Source organism: Lipotes vexillifer, unplaced genomic scaffold (assembly GCF_000442215.2).
Source record: "Lipotes vexillifer unplaced genomic scaffold, Lipotes_vexillifer_v1.1 scaffold629, whole genome shotgun sequence".
Classification (NCBI taxonomy): domain Eukaryota; kingdom Metazoa; phylum Chordata; class Mammalia; order Artiodactyla; family Lipotidae; genus Lipotes; species Lipotes vexillifer.
The window spans coordinates 218,400-233,300 of NW_006774188.1; the positions used below are offsets into that span (position 1 = coordinate 218,400).

Sequence of the window (14,901 nt, forward strand, 5' to 3'; positions counted from 1 at the left end):
GGTTCTCTAGCTATAGAGTCTTTCTTTTCCAGCTGGAAAGAAAGACTTGGGTTAATTTGTAATGAACATCAGTTTTGGAGAGCACGTTTAGTCTCTGTGGAACTTTCTGCCTTTTAAAGGAGATGTGTCCTCTACCCGAGCCTTGACCAAATTCAGACTGTGGCCTCGGGAGTTCTGGGTAACAGATCTATAAAGCGCCCTGCGGACTGGTCTGTCCCTAAGTCCCAGGGAGGAATGTGAGTCATAAAGTAGAAGTTTCTGTGGAAAAGTGAGGATTAGGCCCCAGCTCCCTACGCAGCCTGCTCTGCCTCCATTCATTAACCTGACAATGAAAACTCCCAATTCCCGGCTTATCCACCCAGATGTGTGACTCACATGCATTCCCAGCTCTCAGTCCTAGCCAGATTTGAGAGCGAAGAGCATAATTTTCTTTGACGTGTCAGTGCTTCAGGCACTTGCCCAGAATACTGGCCTGCAAACTCAGCAGATAACAGAGAGTGCAGTGACTCTCAGCTTCACTGCTTCCTAGCTCTGTAACCTTAGATGAGTCTGTTAACCACTCTGGGCCTCGGTTTCCTCCTCTAGAAAATCCTCCTCTAGATAATAATATTTATTTCATATGGCTGTAAAGTGAGAGTACTGTATCCATATAAAGGGCTAAGAACTGACCCTGTGTACTCCAAAAATGTTAGTTTTATTATTCTTGCTAACAAAAACCAGAAGGTTGAGAAAGGCAGAAGGAGGTGGGACAGAAAGTGGAAGGAAATATAAAGGAGTTAATTTCACTCATATCAAGAGGCAAAAGATTCTACATCATTTTTCAAGTTGACAAATGAAAAATGAGCTGTATAATATGTTAAATACAATTTTTTAAATAACCATGAAAAGAACCAAAACTCTACCAATTTATCAGAAATGGAGAAGGGAAGGAAAGAACAGAAACCATTTTATTTAGCAAAAGGTAGAATTTAAGGCAAAAATAAAGATATATCTAAATATTCCTCAACTATCAGAAATGTAAATGAGATAAAATCTTATTAACAGAAAAGGATACTTAGATGGGGACTGGAGAACAAATCTAACAGCAAGTCCTATACTTCCTTCAAAATCTAATATAGATGGCGAAAATATCCACTTTGGGCTAAGGGAGCAGAAATTAAGGAAGTCCTTGCTTCAGTGGGATTCTCACCCATCCCCAGGTGCCATGGGCTTCTCTGACACTTAATAGCAGTGGTTTCAAATTACACATTCTTTCTTCCCAGCCCTGGAATCGGTACACTCACTCTAGGGAATCGCTGCACTTGTGCCCAGTTGCTGATGACAGTAGATTCATCTCTCATGTGTGTTTAGAACTCCTGGTTTGCAGAGTATTTTTCCACTGTTTTTAACTCATACCTTCTTCTGTAGACAAATAAATAAATGTTTAAAAACAAAACTCACACCACCTATTACACACGTCCAATACATTATGATACCGAATTTGCTCTCCCCTGCCCATCCCCACTAGGTTGAGAATCACTGATGTACTGAATCCTTTTCCAGGGAAATCAGTGGACAAGTCAGGATCCGCAGGGGGTTTTGATAGAATTATTATACAAGATTCAAGAACCTTGAGTGTAGGCCTGTCTCAGGCAGGACTAAACAGAATGATCCCAGACAGCTCTCTGGGCTCTGCTGTTATAAGGTTTTTGCAATCACCAGGTGTCAGGAATAAGATCAAAGGCAGCAGTCCTAGTAACAAGAGTCCATCCTTAACCCAGAGAAAGGATGTCAAGTCCAGGGCACTCGAATCTGAGGGCCCTGCCCAGCAGCACCTCCAGAGGATGGTAGTGATGTGACCTCTGTACTGACCGGGAGTGCAGGCTGCCAATACAGTCCATATACACTCTCCCAAGCAAGCAGGGTTCCAGAGAACCAAAAGGAAACGGGTAGCTTGTGAGCTCCCAGCGTTTGGTATAAAGGCCTTGCCTCAAAATAGGAGACCTGAGTGTCCGTACTCCATGTATTGATAGCTAACGTTTGATGAGTGCCTGCAAAGCTCTAGACACCATCCTCGGCTCTTTTCCTCCGGTTATTTCATTTTATCCTTAAAACTCCCCGTTATTCTATCCATTTTACAGATGAGTAAATTGAGGCTGAGAAAGGTTAACTAACTTGCCCGAAGTCATAGAGCCACTAAGAGATAGAGTTGAGTTTCCGAGAGTCTGACTCCAGAGTCTTCTCTCCCATGTACCTCACAATTCTCATTATCACATTTCACATTGGAAATGAAACAGAAAACCTTTAAGCAGCACCTGTTCTTGGGATGACCCTGTGGAGCCTCACTGCCTTGCCCTTTTCCTCCCTGTAGCTACATCAGCAAGGTAGATGTGCTGAATATTTTAGTTGCTGCTGCCTATCGCCACGTGCCATCTCTGGATCAGATCTTGCAACCAGCCGCAGTAACCAGGCTAAGGAACCAGCTTTTGGAAGCTGAGTACTACCAACTGGGCGTTGAGGTGAGGCACAGACAAAGCTGACATCTACCCCAACGAGTTACCTCCTCTAGTTGTCCTTGGCCATGGGGAGTGTCTAAGGCATGACAAGTTTGCCAGTGTGGGAGTAATGGCAGGTGGGGTGGTGGGGAGGGAAATGATTGACACCAAGGGGATAGAGTCGGTCTTTGGGACCCTCAGGAATGGCTGTGGGTGCCTCCCCCTAAAAGGAGCAGTTTTTCCTCCAGGTCTCCACAAAGACTGGCCTTGATACCACCGGGGCATGGCACGCTTGGGGCATGGCCTGCCTCAAAGCTGGGAACCTCACCGCCGCACGGGAGAAGTTTAGTCGCTGTCTGAAGCCCCCTCTCGACCTCAATCAGCTGAGTCATGGCTCAAGACTGGTACAGGATGTGGTTGAGTACCTGGAGTCCACAGCAAGGCCACTTCTATCCGTGGTAAGAGCACAGCAGGCAGAGGGTGAGCTCCAGGGCCAGGGGGAGGCCCAGGGGCAGTAATGGCCTGGGGAAAGTATCAGCTTCCATTCAGCTGACAGTGGCAGCCCTGGCTCAGAGCTGTCAGGTTTGGGTTTCGTTCTTTCCATTATATATGGTTAGATAAGTCATAAAGAGTCAAATTTCAAAAAGAAAAAAGAAAATTAATTTTAAAACAATGAAAATCACATATAATCCCATACCCACAGTTAAGCAATATTTAGATTTTAGTGAATTTTCTTTGTTATGTTTTTTATTTAATTGGTGTTATACAGTTTATAATATATAGAAGTTTATATCCTGCCTGTTTTCTACCCTTAAAACTATATAATAGTGAGCACTTTTCCACGTTGTTAAATATTCTTTGAAAACAGTATTTCCAGCGGCTGCTGAGAACTCCCTGAGTTCCATTGTTCCCTCACACTCTGTCCTCTCTTGGCAGCAAGATGATGATTACTTGGCCACCTTGAAAGAGCTGGAAGCTACCCTTCGGACCCAGAGCCTCTCTCTGGAGGTGGTTCCTGAAGGGAAGATCATGAACAACACCTACTACCAGGAATGCCTCTTCTACCTGCATAACTACAGCACCACCCTGGCCATCATCAGCTTCTACGTGAGGCACAGCTGCCTGCGGGAAGCCCTGCTGCACCTCGTCCACAAGGTGGGACTTGCAGACATGGCTGGCTCTCACACGGCAGTGCCTGCTTTGCCCGCTTGGCTTGGCCCATCCAGCTTTTATGGAGGCAATAACCCCCCTTAACCTTACCCCAGGGTTGAGCTATGAGATCATCTCTGGCAAAGTCAGGTCCAAATGGCAAATTCTAGGGAATTCCCTGGTGGTCCAGTGGTTAGGACACCACACTTTCACTGCCGAGGGCCCGGGTTCAATTCCCGGTTGGGGAACTAGGAACCTGTAAGCCTCACGGTGCAGCCAAAATACAAAACAAAACAAAACACAAATGGCACATTCTATCTGCACAAATCATGATTTGATGAGTGTGCAAAAGTCTTAACCTGGATCCCAGATTGCCCTTCTGACGGGCAGTGACAAATTTCATCCCTTCTCCCAGCACATTTAGCAGAACCAAGTAATAGCTGAGAGCATGGTCTCTGGAATGAGATGCTTGGTGTAAGTGGTGTGACCTTGAGCAAACTGCCTAACCTCTCTGTTTCCACACACTTCCCACCTGCTCTGGGCTGTGTCCTGCTGCTGGTCCCACTGCTCGTCCACTCAGGGTTGTTACCACAAAGGCCAGGAAGCACCCATGAGCCAGATCCTAAATTGGGGCCACAGGTATCTCACAGAAGGAGAGTGTGCCCTCCTTTTTTCCCTCTGACATGCTCTGCCCTCCTCCCACAGTGGGCAGAGTCACCCCTGAAGTGCATTATTTCTTTGGAGCCATTGTTAGGACTCTGTTTCACCATGACTCTTTGGCCTTCTCTTTTTTATCTGAAAGTCCCATGAAATTTTTCTGAGGAATTGACTGATGAGTACCAAATTTCATATAAAATTAAAGGAGCTTGAGTTATGCTTTAATTCCAGTCTGCTGCCTTCATCCAAAATGGCAGCCATTGAAAGTTTACAAATAGGCATATCTTCTAGGATTCCTCCAAGTGGGTCAACAGTACAGAGTCATGGTAACCATACCCCTACGGGACAGCGAAAGGGAAATGTTTTCACTACTGCCTTAGCTAGTGTGTCTTAACCGGGAGTCAAGAATATTGTTAAAAGTTATATTATTTGGCATTTAATTGCTAAAACCTGTTTCCTTTTCCTCAGTTTCCAAAAGAGTTTTGAGGTAAAGCTGCGTCACCTCACCCACTTCTGTTTCTTCTAACTGATGACCACTCCAGAGGGTTAAGCTGCTTACTTACTTATTTTGGTATAAGCTGACGACAGCATTGCCCCTGCTTTACATTAGTCAGAGCTAGGAAAGAAGGCTTCTTTTTATCTCCTGTAATCACAACTACCCTTGAACTGAAGTATCTTACCTTCTCAAGCAGGTGGGGAACAACAGAAAAAAACATTGTGAAAACTATGACTGAATGCCTAGAGCATGGAAGATGTGGTGTTTCCAGCCTCATTCCCTGCCTTTTCACCCCTTACCCACCACACTGCCCCAGAGTGAGCTTTCTAAAACATAGTACATGTTATTTATGTTATTCTTTTTTTTTTAAATTAATTTATTTATGGCTGTGTTGGGTCTTCGTTTCTGTGCAAGGGCTTTCTCTAGTTGTGGCAAGTGGGGGCCACTCTTCATCGCACGCACAGGCTCAGTAATTGTGGCTCACGGGCCCAGCCGCTCCGCGGCATGTGGGATCCTCCCAGACCGGGGCTCGAACCCGTGTCCCCTGCACCAGCAGGCGGACCCCCAACCACTGCGCCACCAGGGAAGCCCTATTTATGTTATTCTTAATTCATGGTATTTCTTTCTCTAAAAGGCCTTCAGTGGATCCCCATGGCCACAAGATGAAGTCCAAATTCCTTAGCATGGATGCAGGACCCAACAGTATCAGGCCCCCTTATTTCTCCAGTTTATTTTCACTGCAAATCCTATCTGTGCTCTATATTCCAGACTTGCCAAATTACTTAAATTTTCCTGATTGTACCATGCCCTTTCTTACTTCCATGAGTCTGCATTGCTGTTTCCCCGTACCTAGAATGCCCTGCCCCTCCTTGTTTTCTTGGAAAACTCCTGTTTATCCTTCCAGACCCTCTGTATTGAGCATTCACCTCTTCCTATAAACCATCACTGTACCTAGAACATAACTCTGTTATTGCATTTATCCCACTGGATTGCAACTATTTGTTTACAATTGTGTCTTCGCATCTGGAGCGAGAAGGCCCATATTTACCTTACCTGGTGTCTTCAAGCACCTGGCCTAGTGCCAGTTATGAATGAATGAATGGATAGATGAATAGATGAAATGGAAGTTCTTTTTTTTTGGCTGTGTTGGGTCTGCCTTTTGTTGCTGCACGCAGGCTTTCTCTAGTTGCGGTGAGCGGGGGCTACTCTTCGTTGCGGCAAGCGGGCTTCTCATTGCGATGGCTTCTCTTGTTGCGGAGCATAGGCTCTAGGCATGAGGTCTTCAGTAGTTGTGGCTTGCGGGCTCTAGAGCGCAGGCTCAGTAGTTGTGGCGTACAGGCTTAGTTACTCCGCGGCATGTGGGATCTTCCTGGACCAGGGATTGAACCCGTGTCCCCTGCATTGGCAGGTGGATTCTTAACCACTGTGCCACCAGGGAGGTCCCAAAATGGAAGTTCTTAAGGGGTTGAATGGCCAAATGGTTTTCTTTTCTATGACTGTGGAATGGGGGTTTATGACTCATGGTCTCTGAACCACAGATGAACTTCAGAAGTGAGCAGATTAGTATGTGTTTGCACTTTCCTGATGAGTTGGTCTATGATATTTATCATTTATTCATTCATCCAAGAAATAGTTACTAAATAGCCAAGGACTATTCTTCACAACAGTGAAGGAAAAAAAAGGCAGACAAAAATAGTTGCTCTACAAAACTTACATTATAGTAGGTAGAGAGACAATAAACAAGATAAGTAAGATATATAGTGTAGGTGACGAGTAATAAGTAAAGTCAGGGAGAGGGAAGGGATGGATTGTGTAATTCTAGACAGGGTGCCCAGGACAGATGACATCTGAGTAAAGGCCTAAAGTAGGTGGGGAATGAACTGTGCAGATTGTGGAGGAAGCATGGTCCAGGTGGAGGGAGTAGCAAGGGCAAAGGCCAGGGCAGCTTGAGCAGAGTAAGCTGGGGAAAGGGTGGTCGCAGATAAGGTCAGAAAGCTAACAGGGCCTAGATCATATAGAGCCTTGTAGACATTATGAGGACTTGGGCTTTGTGCTGAGTGGGAAGGAAAACCATTGAAAGATTTTGAGCAGAGACATAACACGATCTGACTTATGTTTTAACCGAATCACTCAGGTTGACTGGTTGGCATTAGTCAAAAAAGAGGCAGGAGTGGAAGATGGTAGACCAGGGAGGAGGCCATTGCAATCATCCGGGCAAGTGGTGATGATGACTTGGACCAGGATGGTACACGGAGGTGGTGAGAAGTGGTCAGCTACATACAGATTCTCTATGTATTTTGAGGTGGAGCCAATAGAATTTGCTAATGACTTTTATGTTGTGGTGTAAGAGAAAGATGGCTAAGGTTCTTGGCCTGAACAAATAGAATAACAAAATTGCCATCTGAGAAGGGGAAGACTGCAGAAAGAGCAGATTGGGAAGACACAACCAGGAGTGCAGTTTTTTCCTTTTTTTTTTTTTTTTTTTTTCTCTGCAATACGTGGGCCTCTCACTGTCGTGGCCTCTCCCCTTGCCGGACGCGCAAGCTCAGCGGCCATGGCTCCGCGGCATGTGGGATCCTCCCGGACCGGGGCACGAGCCCGTATCCCCTGCATCGGCAGGCGGACTCTCAACCACTGCACCACCAGGGAGGCCCGGGAGTGCAGTTTTATATCAATATGTATTGTTCTCTAGATACCAAAGAGGACTTTTTGCGTCGGCAGTTGGTATAATTTAGGTATACAATTCTGGAGTTCAGAAAGAATAAACAGGCTGGGAATAGAGATTTAGACATAATCAGTAGGTAGATAAATTTAAAGCCCTAAGACTTATGAAATCAAAAGAGTGAGTAAAGAAAAGAGGACAGGGACTTCTCTGGTGGCACAGTGGTTAAGAATCCACCTGCCTATGCAGGGGACACGGGTTCAATCCCTGGTCCGGGAAGATCCCACATGCCACAGAGCAACTAAGCCCATGCGAGGCACCAGTACCGAGCCCGGGTGCTGCAACTACTGAAGCCTGCGCACCTAGAGCCCATGCTCCACAACAAGAGAAGCCACCACAATGAGAAGCCCGCGCACCCGTCGAAGAGTAGACCACGCTCGCCACAACTAGAGAGAAAGCCCACACGCAGCCAAAAAACCCAACGTAGCCAAAAAACCCATCACAGCCAAAAAAAAAGAAAAGAGAACAGCTCCCTCCTAAGCCCTGGAGAGATTAGGAGGAATCAGCAAAGGAGACTGAGAAGGTGTAGCCAGAGAAGTAGAAAGAAAACCTAGTGGGGGTGGTATCCTGGGGGCCAAATAAAGAAAATTTTTCAAGGAGGAAGCCATCAGCTGTATCAAAAGCTGTTGACAAAGCAGGTGGAAAACAAGGACTAAGAATTTTACATTTAACAACATAGAGGTCATTGGTGACCTGAGGGGCAGTTGCAATGGAGTTGTAGGTGCAAAAGCTAGATGTGAGTGAGTTCAGGAGACGGTCACCAGAGAGGAACTGGAGACAGGGAGTGCAGATAACTCTGTCAAGGAACTTTTCTGTACGGAGAAGGAGAGAAGGGGAGCAGTCGCCCGAGCGGGATTCTCAAAGGGTTCTATCTGTGATGTGCAAAAAAGTAAGACTCACTGCTGTGGGAGGATGCTGAAGGGCTGTGAGTGGAAGGAACCTCAGAATGGGTCCCAGACAGTGCCAGAACCAGGCTCAAGACTTCTGACTTTTTGCTTTGCCCTGCTCAGGAGAGTCCCCCAGAAATCTTCATAGAAGGCATCTTCCAGCCAAGCTATAAAAGTGGGAAGCTACACGTTTTAGAGAACTTGCTAGAATCCATTGATCCAACCTTGGAAAGCTGGGGAAAGTACTTGATTGCCGCCTGCCAACATTTACAGAAGAAGAACTTCTACCACGTTCTGTACGAGCTACAGCAGTTTATGAAGGTAACAGCAGCCCCATCCTGCCTCCTACCTCTGTCCCTGTTGGCCTGTCGCGTGGGGAGGCGGTGCAGGATGAGGGAACGAGACTGTCGTTTTGGTTCCTGGCCTTTTGCTCCTTGACTAAGCCGACCGCAAATCCATGTCACTCTCTAGCATTCTTACATAATATCAGGATTTCCATTCTTATCCTAAAGAGGCAGACTTTAATCTTGTCAGTAATAGCTTTCTTCAGAATTCAGGGAATATAAAGATAAAAAAGAAGGATATGGTAGTTTCAAGATAAACATGGGGCATGGATGCAGAATTCATAAGGAATGAAGGAGACGTAAGTGTTTTTAGAGAAGGTGCATGAAAGGGGAGGGATCGTGTTTCTTCCAAGCTGTCTGAGGGTGGCCAACATGAAATCACACAGAAATTGGCTTATTCAATGCCAGAGTGAAAGTGAAGGCAAGTCAAATGGAAAATCAGAAGTCTCGTTTTTAAAGATCTCTTTTGTGCTGGAATAACGTCCTACCTAAGGTCCCAGCCAGTCAGTTCACTTTCGGATCTCTTGGGCCTCTGAGGGTAAGGGTGCTGGCAGCCAGGCTTCACGGGGGGGCATCAGATCAGAGTTCTCCTCGCACCCCCACCCTCCAAATCTCCTTTGACCTGAACTTTCATTTTCCTCTTCCAGGACCACATCCGGGCCGCCATGACCTGTATTCGGTTCTTCAGTCACAAAGCAAAGACATATACAGAGCTGGGAGAGAAGGTCTCTTGGCTGCTTAAGGCCAAGGACCACCTGAAGATCTACCTCCAAGAAACCTCCCGCCGTACTGGAAGGAAGAAAACCACCTTCTTCCGAAAGAAGATGACGGCAGCTGATGTGTCAAGGTAACTTGGGGTTCGGGGAGCAGTTGGGGTGGGGCAGAAAGGCTGGAACTGAGAGTCTGTCGGTGATGCAGCCGCTCTTGCCCATCTCTGAACTCTTGGGAAACAAACACATACACACACATGCACACACCTAACAGGAATCATTCCTGGATGACAGTGTCCGGTACAAGCCTGGAAAGCCGCCAGAGGAGCTTGTAGGAGAAGAGGAAAGTAGGGGAGGCGCAGGAACTGGGATCACATGTGACAGTCAGACTAAGCCCCTACCCCTTACAAGACGCAAAGGAGGTCCTGGGTGATCTGGCCCCTGCCTGCATCTCCATCTTACCTCATGCTACTCTCTGTTTTCTTGTGGCGCGTCAGGCACCCTGGCCTCCGAGGGGTTCCTCAGCACCCCAGATCCTTCCCTCCTCTCAGCCTTTTTGCTGAGAACACAACATCTGAAGTAAATGCTCCACCGCTACCGTTTATTCCTTCACAGTCCCAATCACTCGATACTTGATGTGTCTGTTTGTTATCCACCTCTCCTCTAGCCTCTGAACTCTGGAGGGCAGGGTTCATGTCTCTCTCAACCGCTGCCGTTGTTAGTAGCGCACCGTGCTCCATAAACACTCATCAGCCACTCTCGTCTTGTCGTAACTGCTCAGAGGGTATTTTGGATCTCTTTTCCCTCCGCATCCTTTCTTCTGCCTTTTCCATTGCCATCCTATTATGACTTCTCAGTCACCTGGCCCTGGTTACTCCTGAGGCCCCTCCTGAGGCTAGACTGTGCATCTCCTGTCACCGTAGGCACATGAACACACTTCAGCTGCAGATGGAAGTGACCAGGTTCTTACATCGCTGCGAAAGTGCTGGGACCTCTCAGATCACCCCCTTGCCTCTGCCAACTCTGTTTGGAAACAACCACATGAAAATGGATGTTGCCTGCAAGGTATGCACGATGTGTCAGACCCCCGGCAGGCTGTTCTCTTTCAGAGTGCCTATCACACTTGTAATCATCTAGTTATCATTATTTCAGTCATTCTTTTGATGGCTGCCTCCCTGATGGAATGAGAGCCCCGGAAGGCTGGAGAGCGAGTCCGTTTTGATTACTCTTGTATCGCTAGTGCCTGCACTCAGTAGAGTCTCCACAAATATTTGTTGAATAAATGAATGAATGAGGGCCTCGTTCGTGATTGAGGGGCTGCTCCAGTAATTCTTGCTTCTTTAAGCATGTTTCCCTCTCGTTTTCAGGTCATGCTAGGAGGGAACAATGTAGAAGATGGTTTTGGAATTGCATTCCGTGTTCTGCAGGTATGACTCAGATTACTCAGGATTATACCGAGGGCGGTCAGCACGTGACCACAGTTCTGTGAGAGATCATTCTTCAGAAAATTTTTATACCAAGGAAAGCAGATTTACACGTACATCAAGGATGAAATCAACAAGAGGGCTGTTACAGAACTGGGTCAAATTCAAGACCGTAGGCCACTTTGCCAAAAGCCAAGCAACCAATGACGAGTTCATCAAAAGCTATCAAATAACTACCCGAAACGAGGTCTAGGAGAGTTCCACACAGCTGTCCTCATTGCGGGGGAGTGTGGCTGGAGGAGGTGGCAGAGGGGCTGCGGTGCGGGGGTCCTATTCAGGGAGAGGGGCCCCTGCATCCTTCTGCCCAGCAGCCGGCTCGAGGCATACATTTTCTATTGCTTGTGATACGAGGACACGGGTACAGCTGTGGCACTGGAGCAGAGGATGGAGCAGGGCGCCAAAACCATGAAAAGCCAGACCACTCCCCACCACACAGTGACACACAGGCACGCTGAGGCCCATCACCCACCAGGCAGACACGGTCTTCACGCAGTGTGCATCTAAAGGATCAAAGACAACAAAGAATCTGACAGATTTCTTTCTTCCCACCCATTTTCCATGTTGGGCAAAGACCCCGAGGCAACAACATGTTTATCTGGTAGTTTCTAGCAAATCAGTCTTTTGGTGAATTGGTCTGTTTCCTAACACCAAGGCATCTCTTAACAGAGCACCAAGTGCACCAATATCAGCCCCCGATATCCATTTTCCAAGAGAAAGGTGACTCGTTAGAGAATGAACTGGTCTTGGGCATTTGATTAGAATATTTTCAGAAAGTGACATGGCAGCAAGTGAGGTGTACCAGTGTAGATATCAAAGTTACGATTTTTATGGATGCTTCCTAAATGTCTGCCGAACTCCAAAAGAAGAACTTTTTGCTGATCGTTTGTTTGTTTATGTATGTTCTCTCTTGGGACTACAGTCTTGTCTACCCCAAGCCCAGTGGGAGCTCTGTAAATGTCACCTTCCTTCCCGCCATTGGTGTCCCTGCCTCCCTACACCCATCACCCCATGTTCTGTTCTAGGACTTCCAGCTGGACGCTGCCGCAACCTACTGCAAAGCCGCCCGGCAGCTGGTGGAGAGGCAGAAGTACAGCGAGATCCGACAGCTGCTCAAATGTGTCAGCGAGTCAGGCATGGCGGCCAAAAGTGACGGGGACACCATCCTCCTCAGCTGCTTGGAAGCATTCAAGAGAATTCCACCCCAGGTGTGCTCCCCCCGAGACCTCTCAGCTCCTCTGTCTGTTTCAGTGTCTTCACATCCCCCTCTTTATTTTTCTCTTCCCCATACTTACTATACCTGAAACTCTACAAGATCCCTCTGTCTTTCTGACTCCTCTGTAATGATGGCCTCACTAATCGACCCTTCGCTGGAAAGAAAATTCATGGTGATAATCACTGTATCCAGAGGCCGGCCCTCAGCATCCCATTGTCTGATGCTGTTGGTCCCCGGAAGTGTCTGCGGACCGACAGAGTCGAGTTTCTCCCTGTGATTGTAGACGAGGTCATCGCGGGCCTGCAGGTGGCCTTATCGCCTGCAAAACTGTCCCCCGATGGCTTCCTAGTGGGGTGAACAAAGCCACATCCTTCTTTTTCTTTTTTAATAAATTTACTTTATTTTATTTATTTTATTTTTGGCTGTGTTGGGTCTTCATTGCTGCACGTGGGCTTTTCTCTGGTTGTGGCGAGTGGGGTCTACTCTTCTTTGCAGGGCTCAGGCTTCTCATTGCGGTGGCTTCTCTTGTTGCGGAGCACGGGCTCTAGGCACGCGGGCTTCAGTAGTTATGGCTCGCAGGCTCTAGAGCACGGGCTCAATAGTTGTGGCGCACAGGCTTAGTTGCTCCGCGGCATGTGGGATCTTCCCAGACCAGGGCTCGAACCCGTGTCCCCTGCATTCGTAGGCAGATTCTTAACCACTGTGCCACCAGGGAAGCCCCACATCCTCTCTTGAAGGCCAAGGACAGGCCTCTTGTTTGCTGTTGCTTCTCAGATTCCCAAGCTTAGTGTTATTATTAGCTTTCCTCTGTTGCTCTTATAGCAGGAGTTGAGTTTGGTTTTTGTGGGTTCTTTGGCCGTGCCACGCAGCTTGTGGGATCTTAGTTCCCTGACCAGCTATTGAACCTGGGCCCTCAGCAGTGAAAGCATGGGGTCCTAACCTTTGGACCGCCTGGGAATTCCCAGGTGATGAGTTTGTAGAGAAGGGTCAGGCAGGCATCCCCACCCTGAATCAGAACGGCTGGGCTGAGGCTGGGTTCGGCCCCAGCTGCCACGCTGGGGACCGCTCCGTCTCGTGACTACTGTGTCTCTGTTTTGAACAGGAGCTGGAGGGCCTGATCCAGGCGATGCACAGTGATGACAGCAAGGTGAGTGGAACTGTCTCCACACCCAGTAGCACTTGGGAACAGCACTTTGGACTTGCCTTTTCACCTTTATTATCCTTTGCTCGCTACCGTTCAACCTGTATCTCGGCCTCTTTGTTATCAGAGGTGGGGCTGAGACCCTGGTAGGGGCGTAGAAGGGAGGGAATAGGTGGGGAACGTGAGAAACCTGACCATATGAGCCTTTGCCCTCCCATTTCTTTATCCCCCAAGACACACATGTCCTAGGCTTCTCTCAACTCTCCATTTCCTATGGAGGTTTTCTCTCAGAGCCCTAGGAAATCCTCACTTTCATCTTCAGATGGACTCACTGCATGAGGTTCTCAGAGTGAGCAGGCATCTCTTTATCCCGGAGGAACAAGTGCACCCTCTACAGTAAGGAAAAAACCCACCCAACCCTTTGACCAACAATGTCTATGGGTGCCTCAGTCTCCAGAACAGGCCTTGCCCCTGGGGCCTGCAAGCTCTTCCCGTTGAGTGGGAAATCGGTGAACCTTTGTGAAGGGTGCCAGCTGCTCCTGTTTGTGGCTTCACCACAGGTTCAATCCACCTGCCATCTGGTGGAAGGCCCACAGGCCAAGAGAGGCAGGAGAAAGCCAAGCCAGCCTGCCCTGGCCACTAGCAGCGGAATGATCTGGCAGTTGAGTCCCTTGTGGAGAAAACTAATGTTAGGCAAACAACTTACGCAACCACATTGCTGCTCCCCATGGCGGTATTGCTAATCCCTGGACTGAATTTGCAGGGCATTTTTCATTTGAGGTTAGGGAGAAGCTGTTCTTAACATTTCTTCACTTAATTCTGCAACATCCTGATGACATCCTGTGGAAAGGATGGAATTCTGACATCCTGAAATGTGGAAAATTACTTTTCTAGAATCAAAATGAGAACCCGACAGCCAGGCCAGACACCCAGGTTTCTTGATTCTCCAGCTATGGTTCTTTTCCAAGCCTTCAGTGATCCTCCTGTTCTGTAGGACAGAGACTTTGTGCCTGGGAAAGATGGACACTGAAAGCTATACCGTCGTTATTACTTTATCAGGTTTTTTCTGGCAGCAGCTGTTCCAACACATTTACGTGATCTCAGGTCACAGGATCTTGCCAAAAAACAGCTTCATTCAGTTTCTATTCCAGACTTTCTGGAAAAATGCCCTCCTCCTCTAGGTAGGAATTTTGCCTGCCAACTTGTGATATTCTGTTTAACGTACACTGGTACCAAGCAGAGCTGAGGGCCTGGGTGAAGCGAATGTCCTAGGGCAGCAGGTAGATAACCATACTGCAGGACTTGATCACTTCAGAGAGCTCAGACATGTCAGAACATGTCTTCTAGCTATAGGCGATTATCTATAATTGAGCTTAGGAAAGGAAGACTTTAGTGACCAAGGTAAAAAAAGAAGATGGAGCATTGAAACATCAAGAGAGAAGAGTCCCCTCCAACCACCAGAAGGACTGTCACAGCAGAAAGGCAGCTGCTAGCGGGAGCTCTGAGGCAACTCACCTGGGCCTTGCTGTTCGCTGGCCTGGAACCCTGGCTAACCAGGGAGGTGCTGGTGAGGTCGTGGCCAGGGAAGGCAGGGGCTCTCGTCTCCACCCAGCTGGGCATTCCT

At 47.7% G+C, this 14,901-nt stretch overlaps 1 protein-coding gene and 1 non-coding gene across 2 annotated transcripts in view; both read left to right on the forward strand.

The window, feature by feature from the left end:
* The window catches only part of ZFYVE26 (zinc finger FYVE-type containing 26), a 60,808-nt gene that overhangs the window by 44,597 nt on the left and 1,310 nt on the right, over nt 1-14,901 (forward strand). Inside the window, exons 32-40 of the mRNA XM_007449003.1 lie at nt 2,351-2,498; nt 2,723-2,932; nt 3,411-3,629; nt 8,509-8,706; nt 9,377-9,576; nt 10,363-10,504; nt 10,807-10,866; nt 11,946-12,128; nt 13,239-13,283. Coding sequence (XP_007449065.1) covers nt 2,351-2,498; nt 2,723-2,932; nt 3,411-3,629; nt 8,509-8,706; nt 9,377-9,576; nt 10,363-10,504; nt 10,807-10,866; nt 11,946-12,128; nt 13,239-13,283 — 1,405 coding nt within the window. The remainder of the gene's footprint in view (nt 1-2,350; nt 2,499-2,722; nt 2,933-3,410; nt 3,630-8,508; nt 8,707-9,376; nt 9,577-10,362; nt 10,505-10,806; nt 10,867-11,945; nt 12,129-13,238; nt 13,284-14,901) is intronic.
* Nucleotides 3,799-3,871, forward strand: TRNAE-UUC (transfer RNA glutamic acid (anticodon UUC)). The gene has a single exon. It is a non-coding gene; the product is annotated as a tRNA-Glu (tRNA).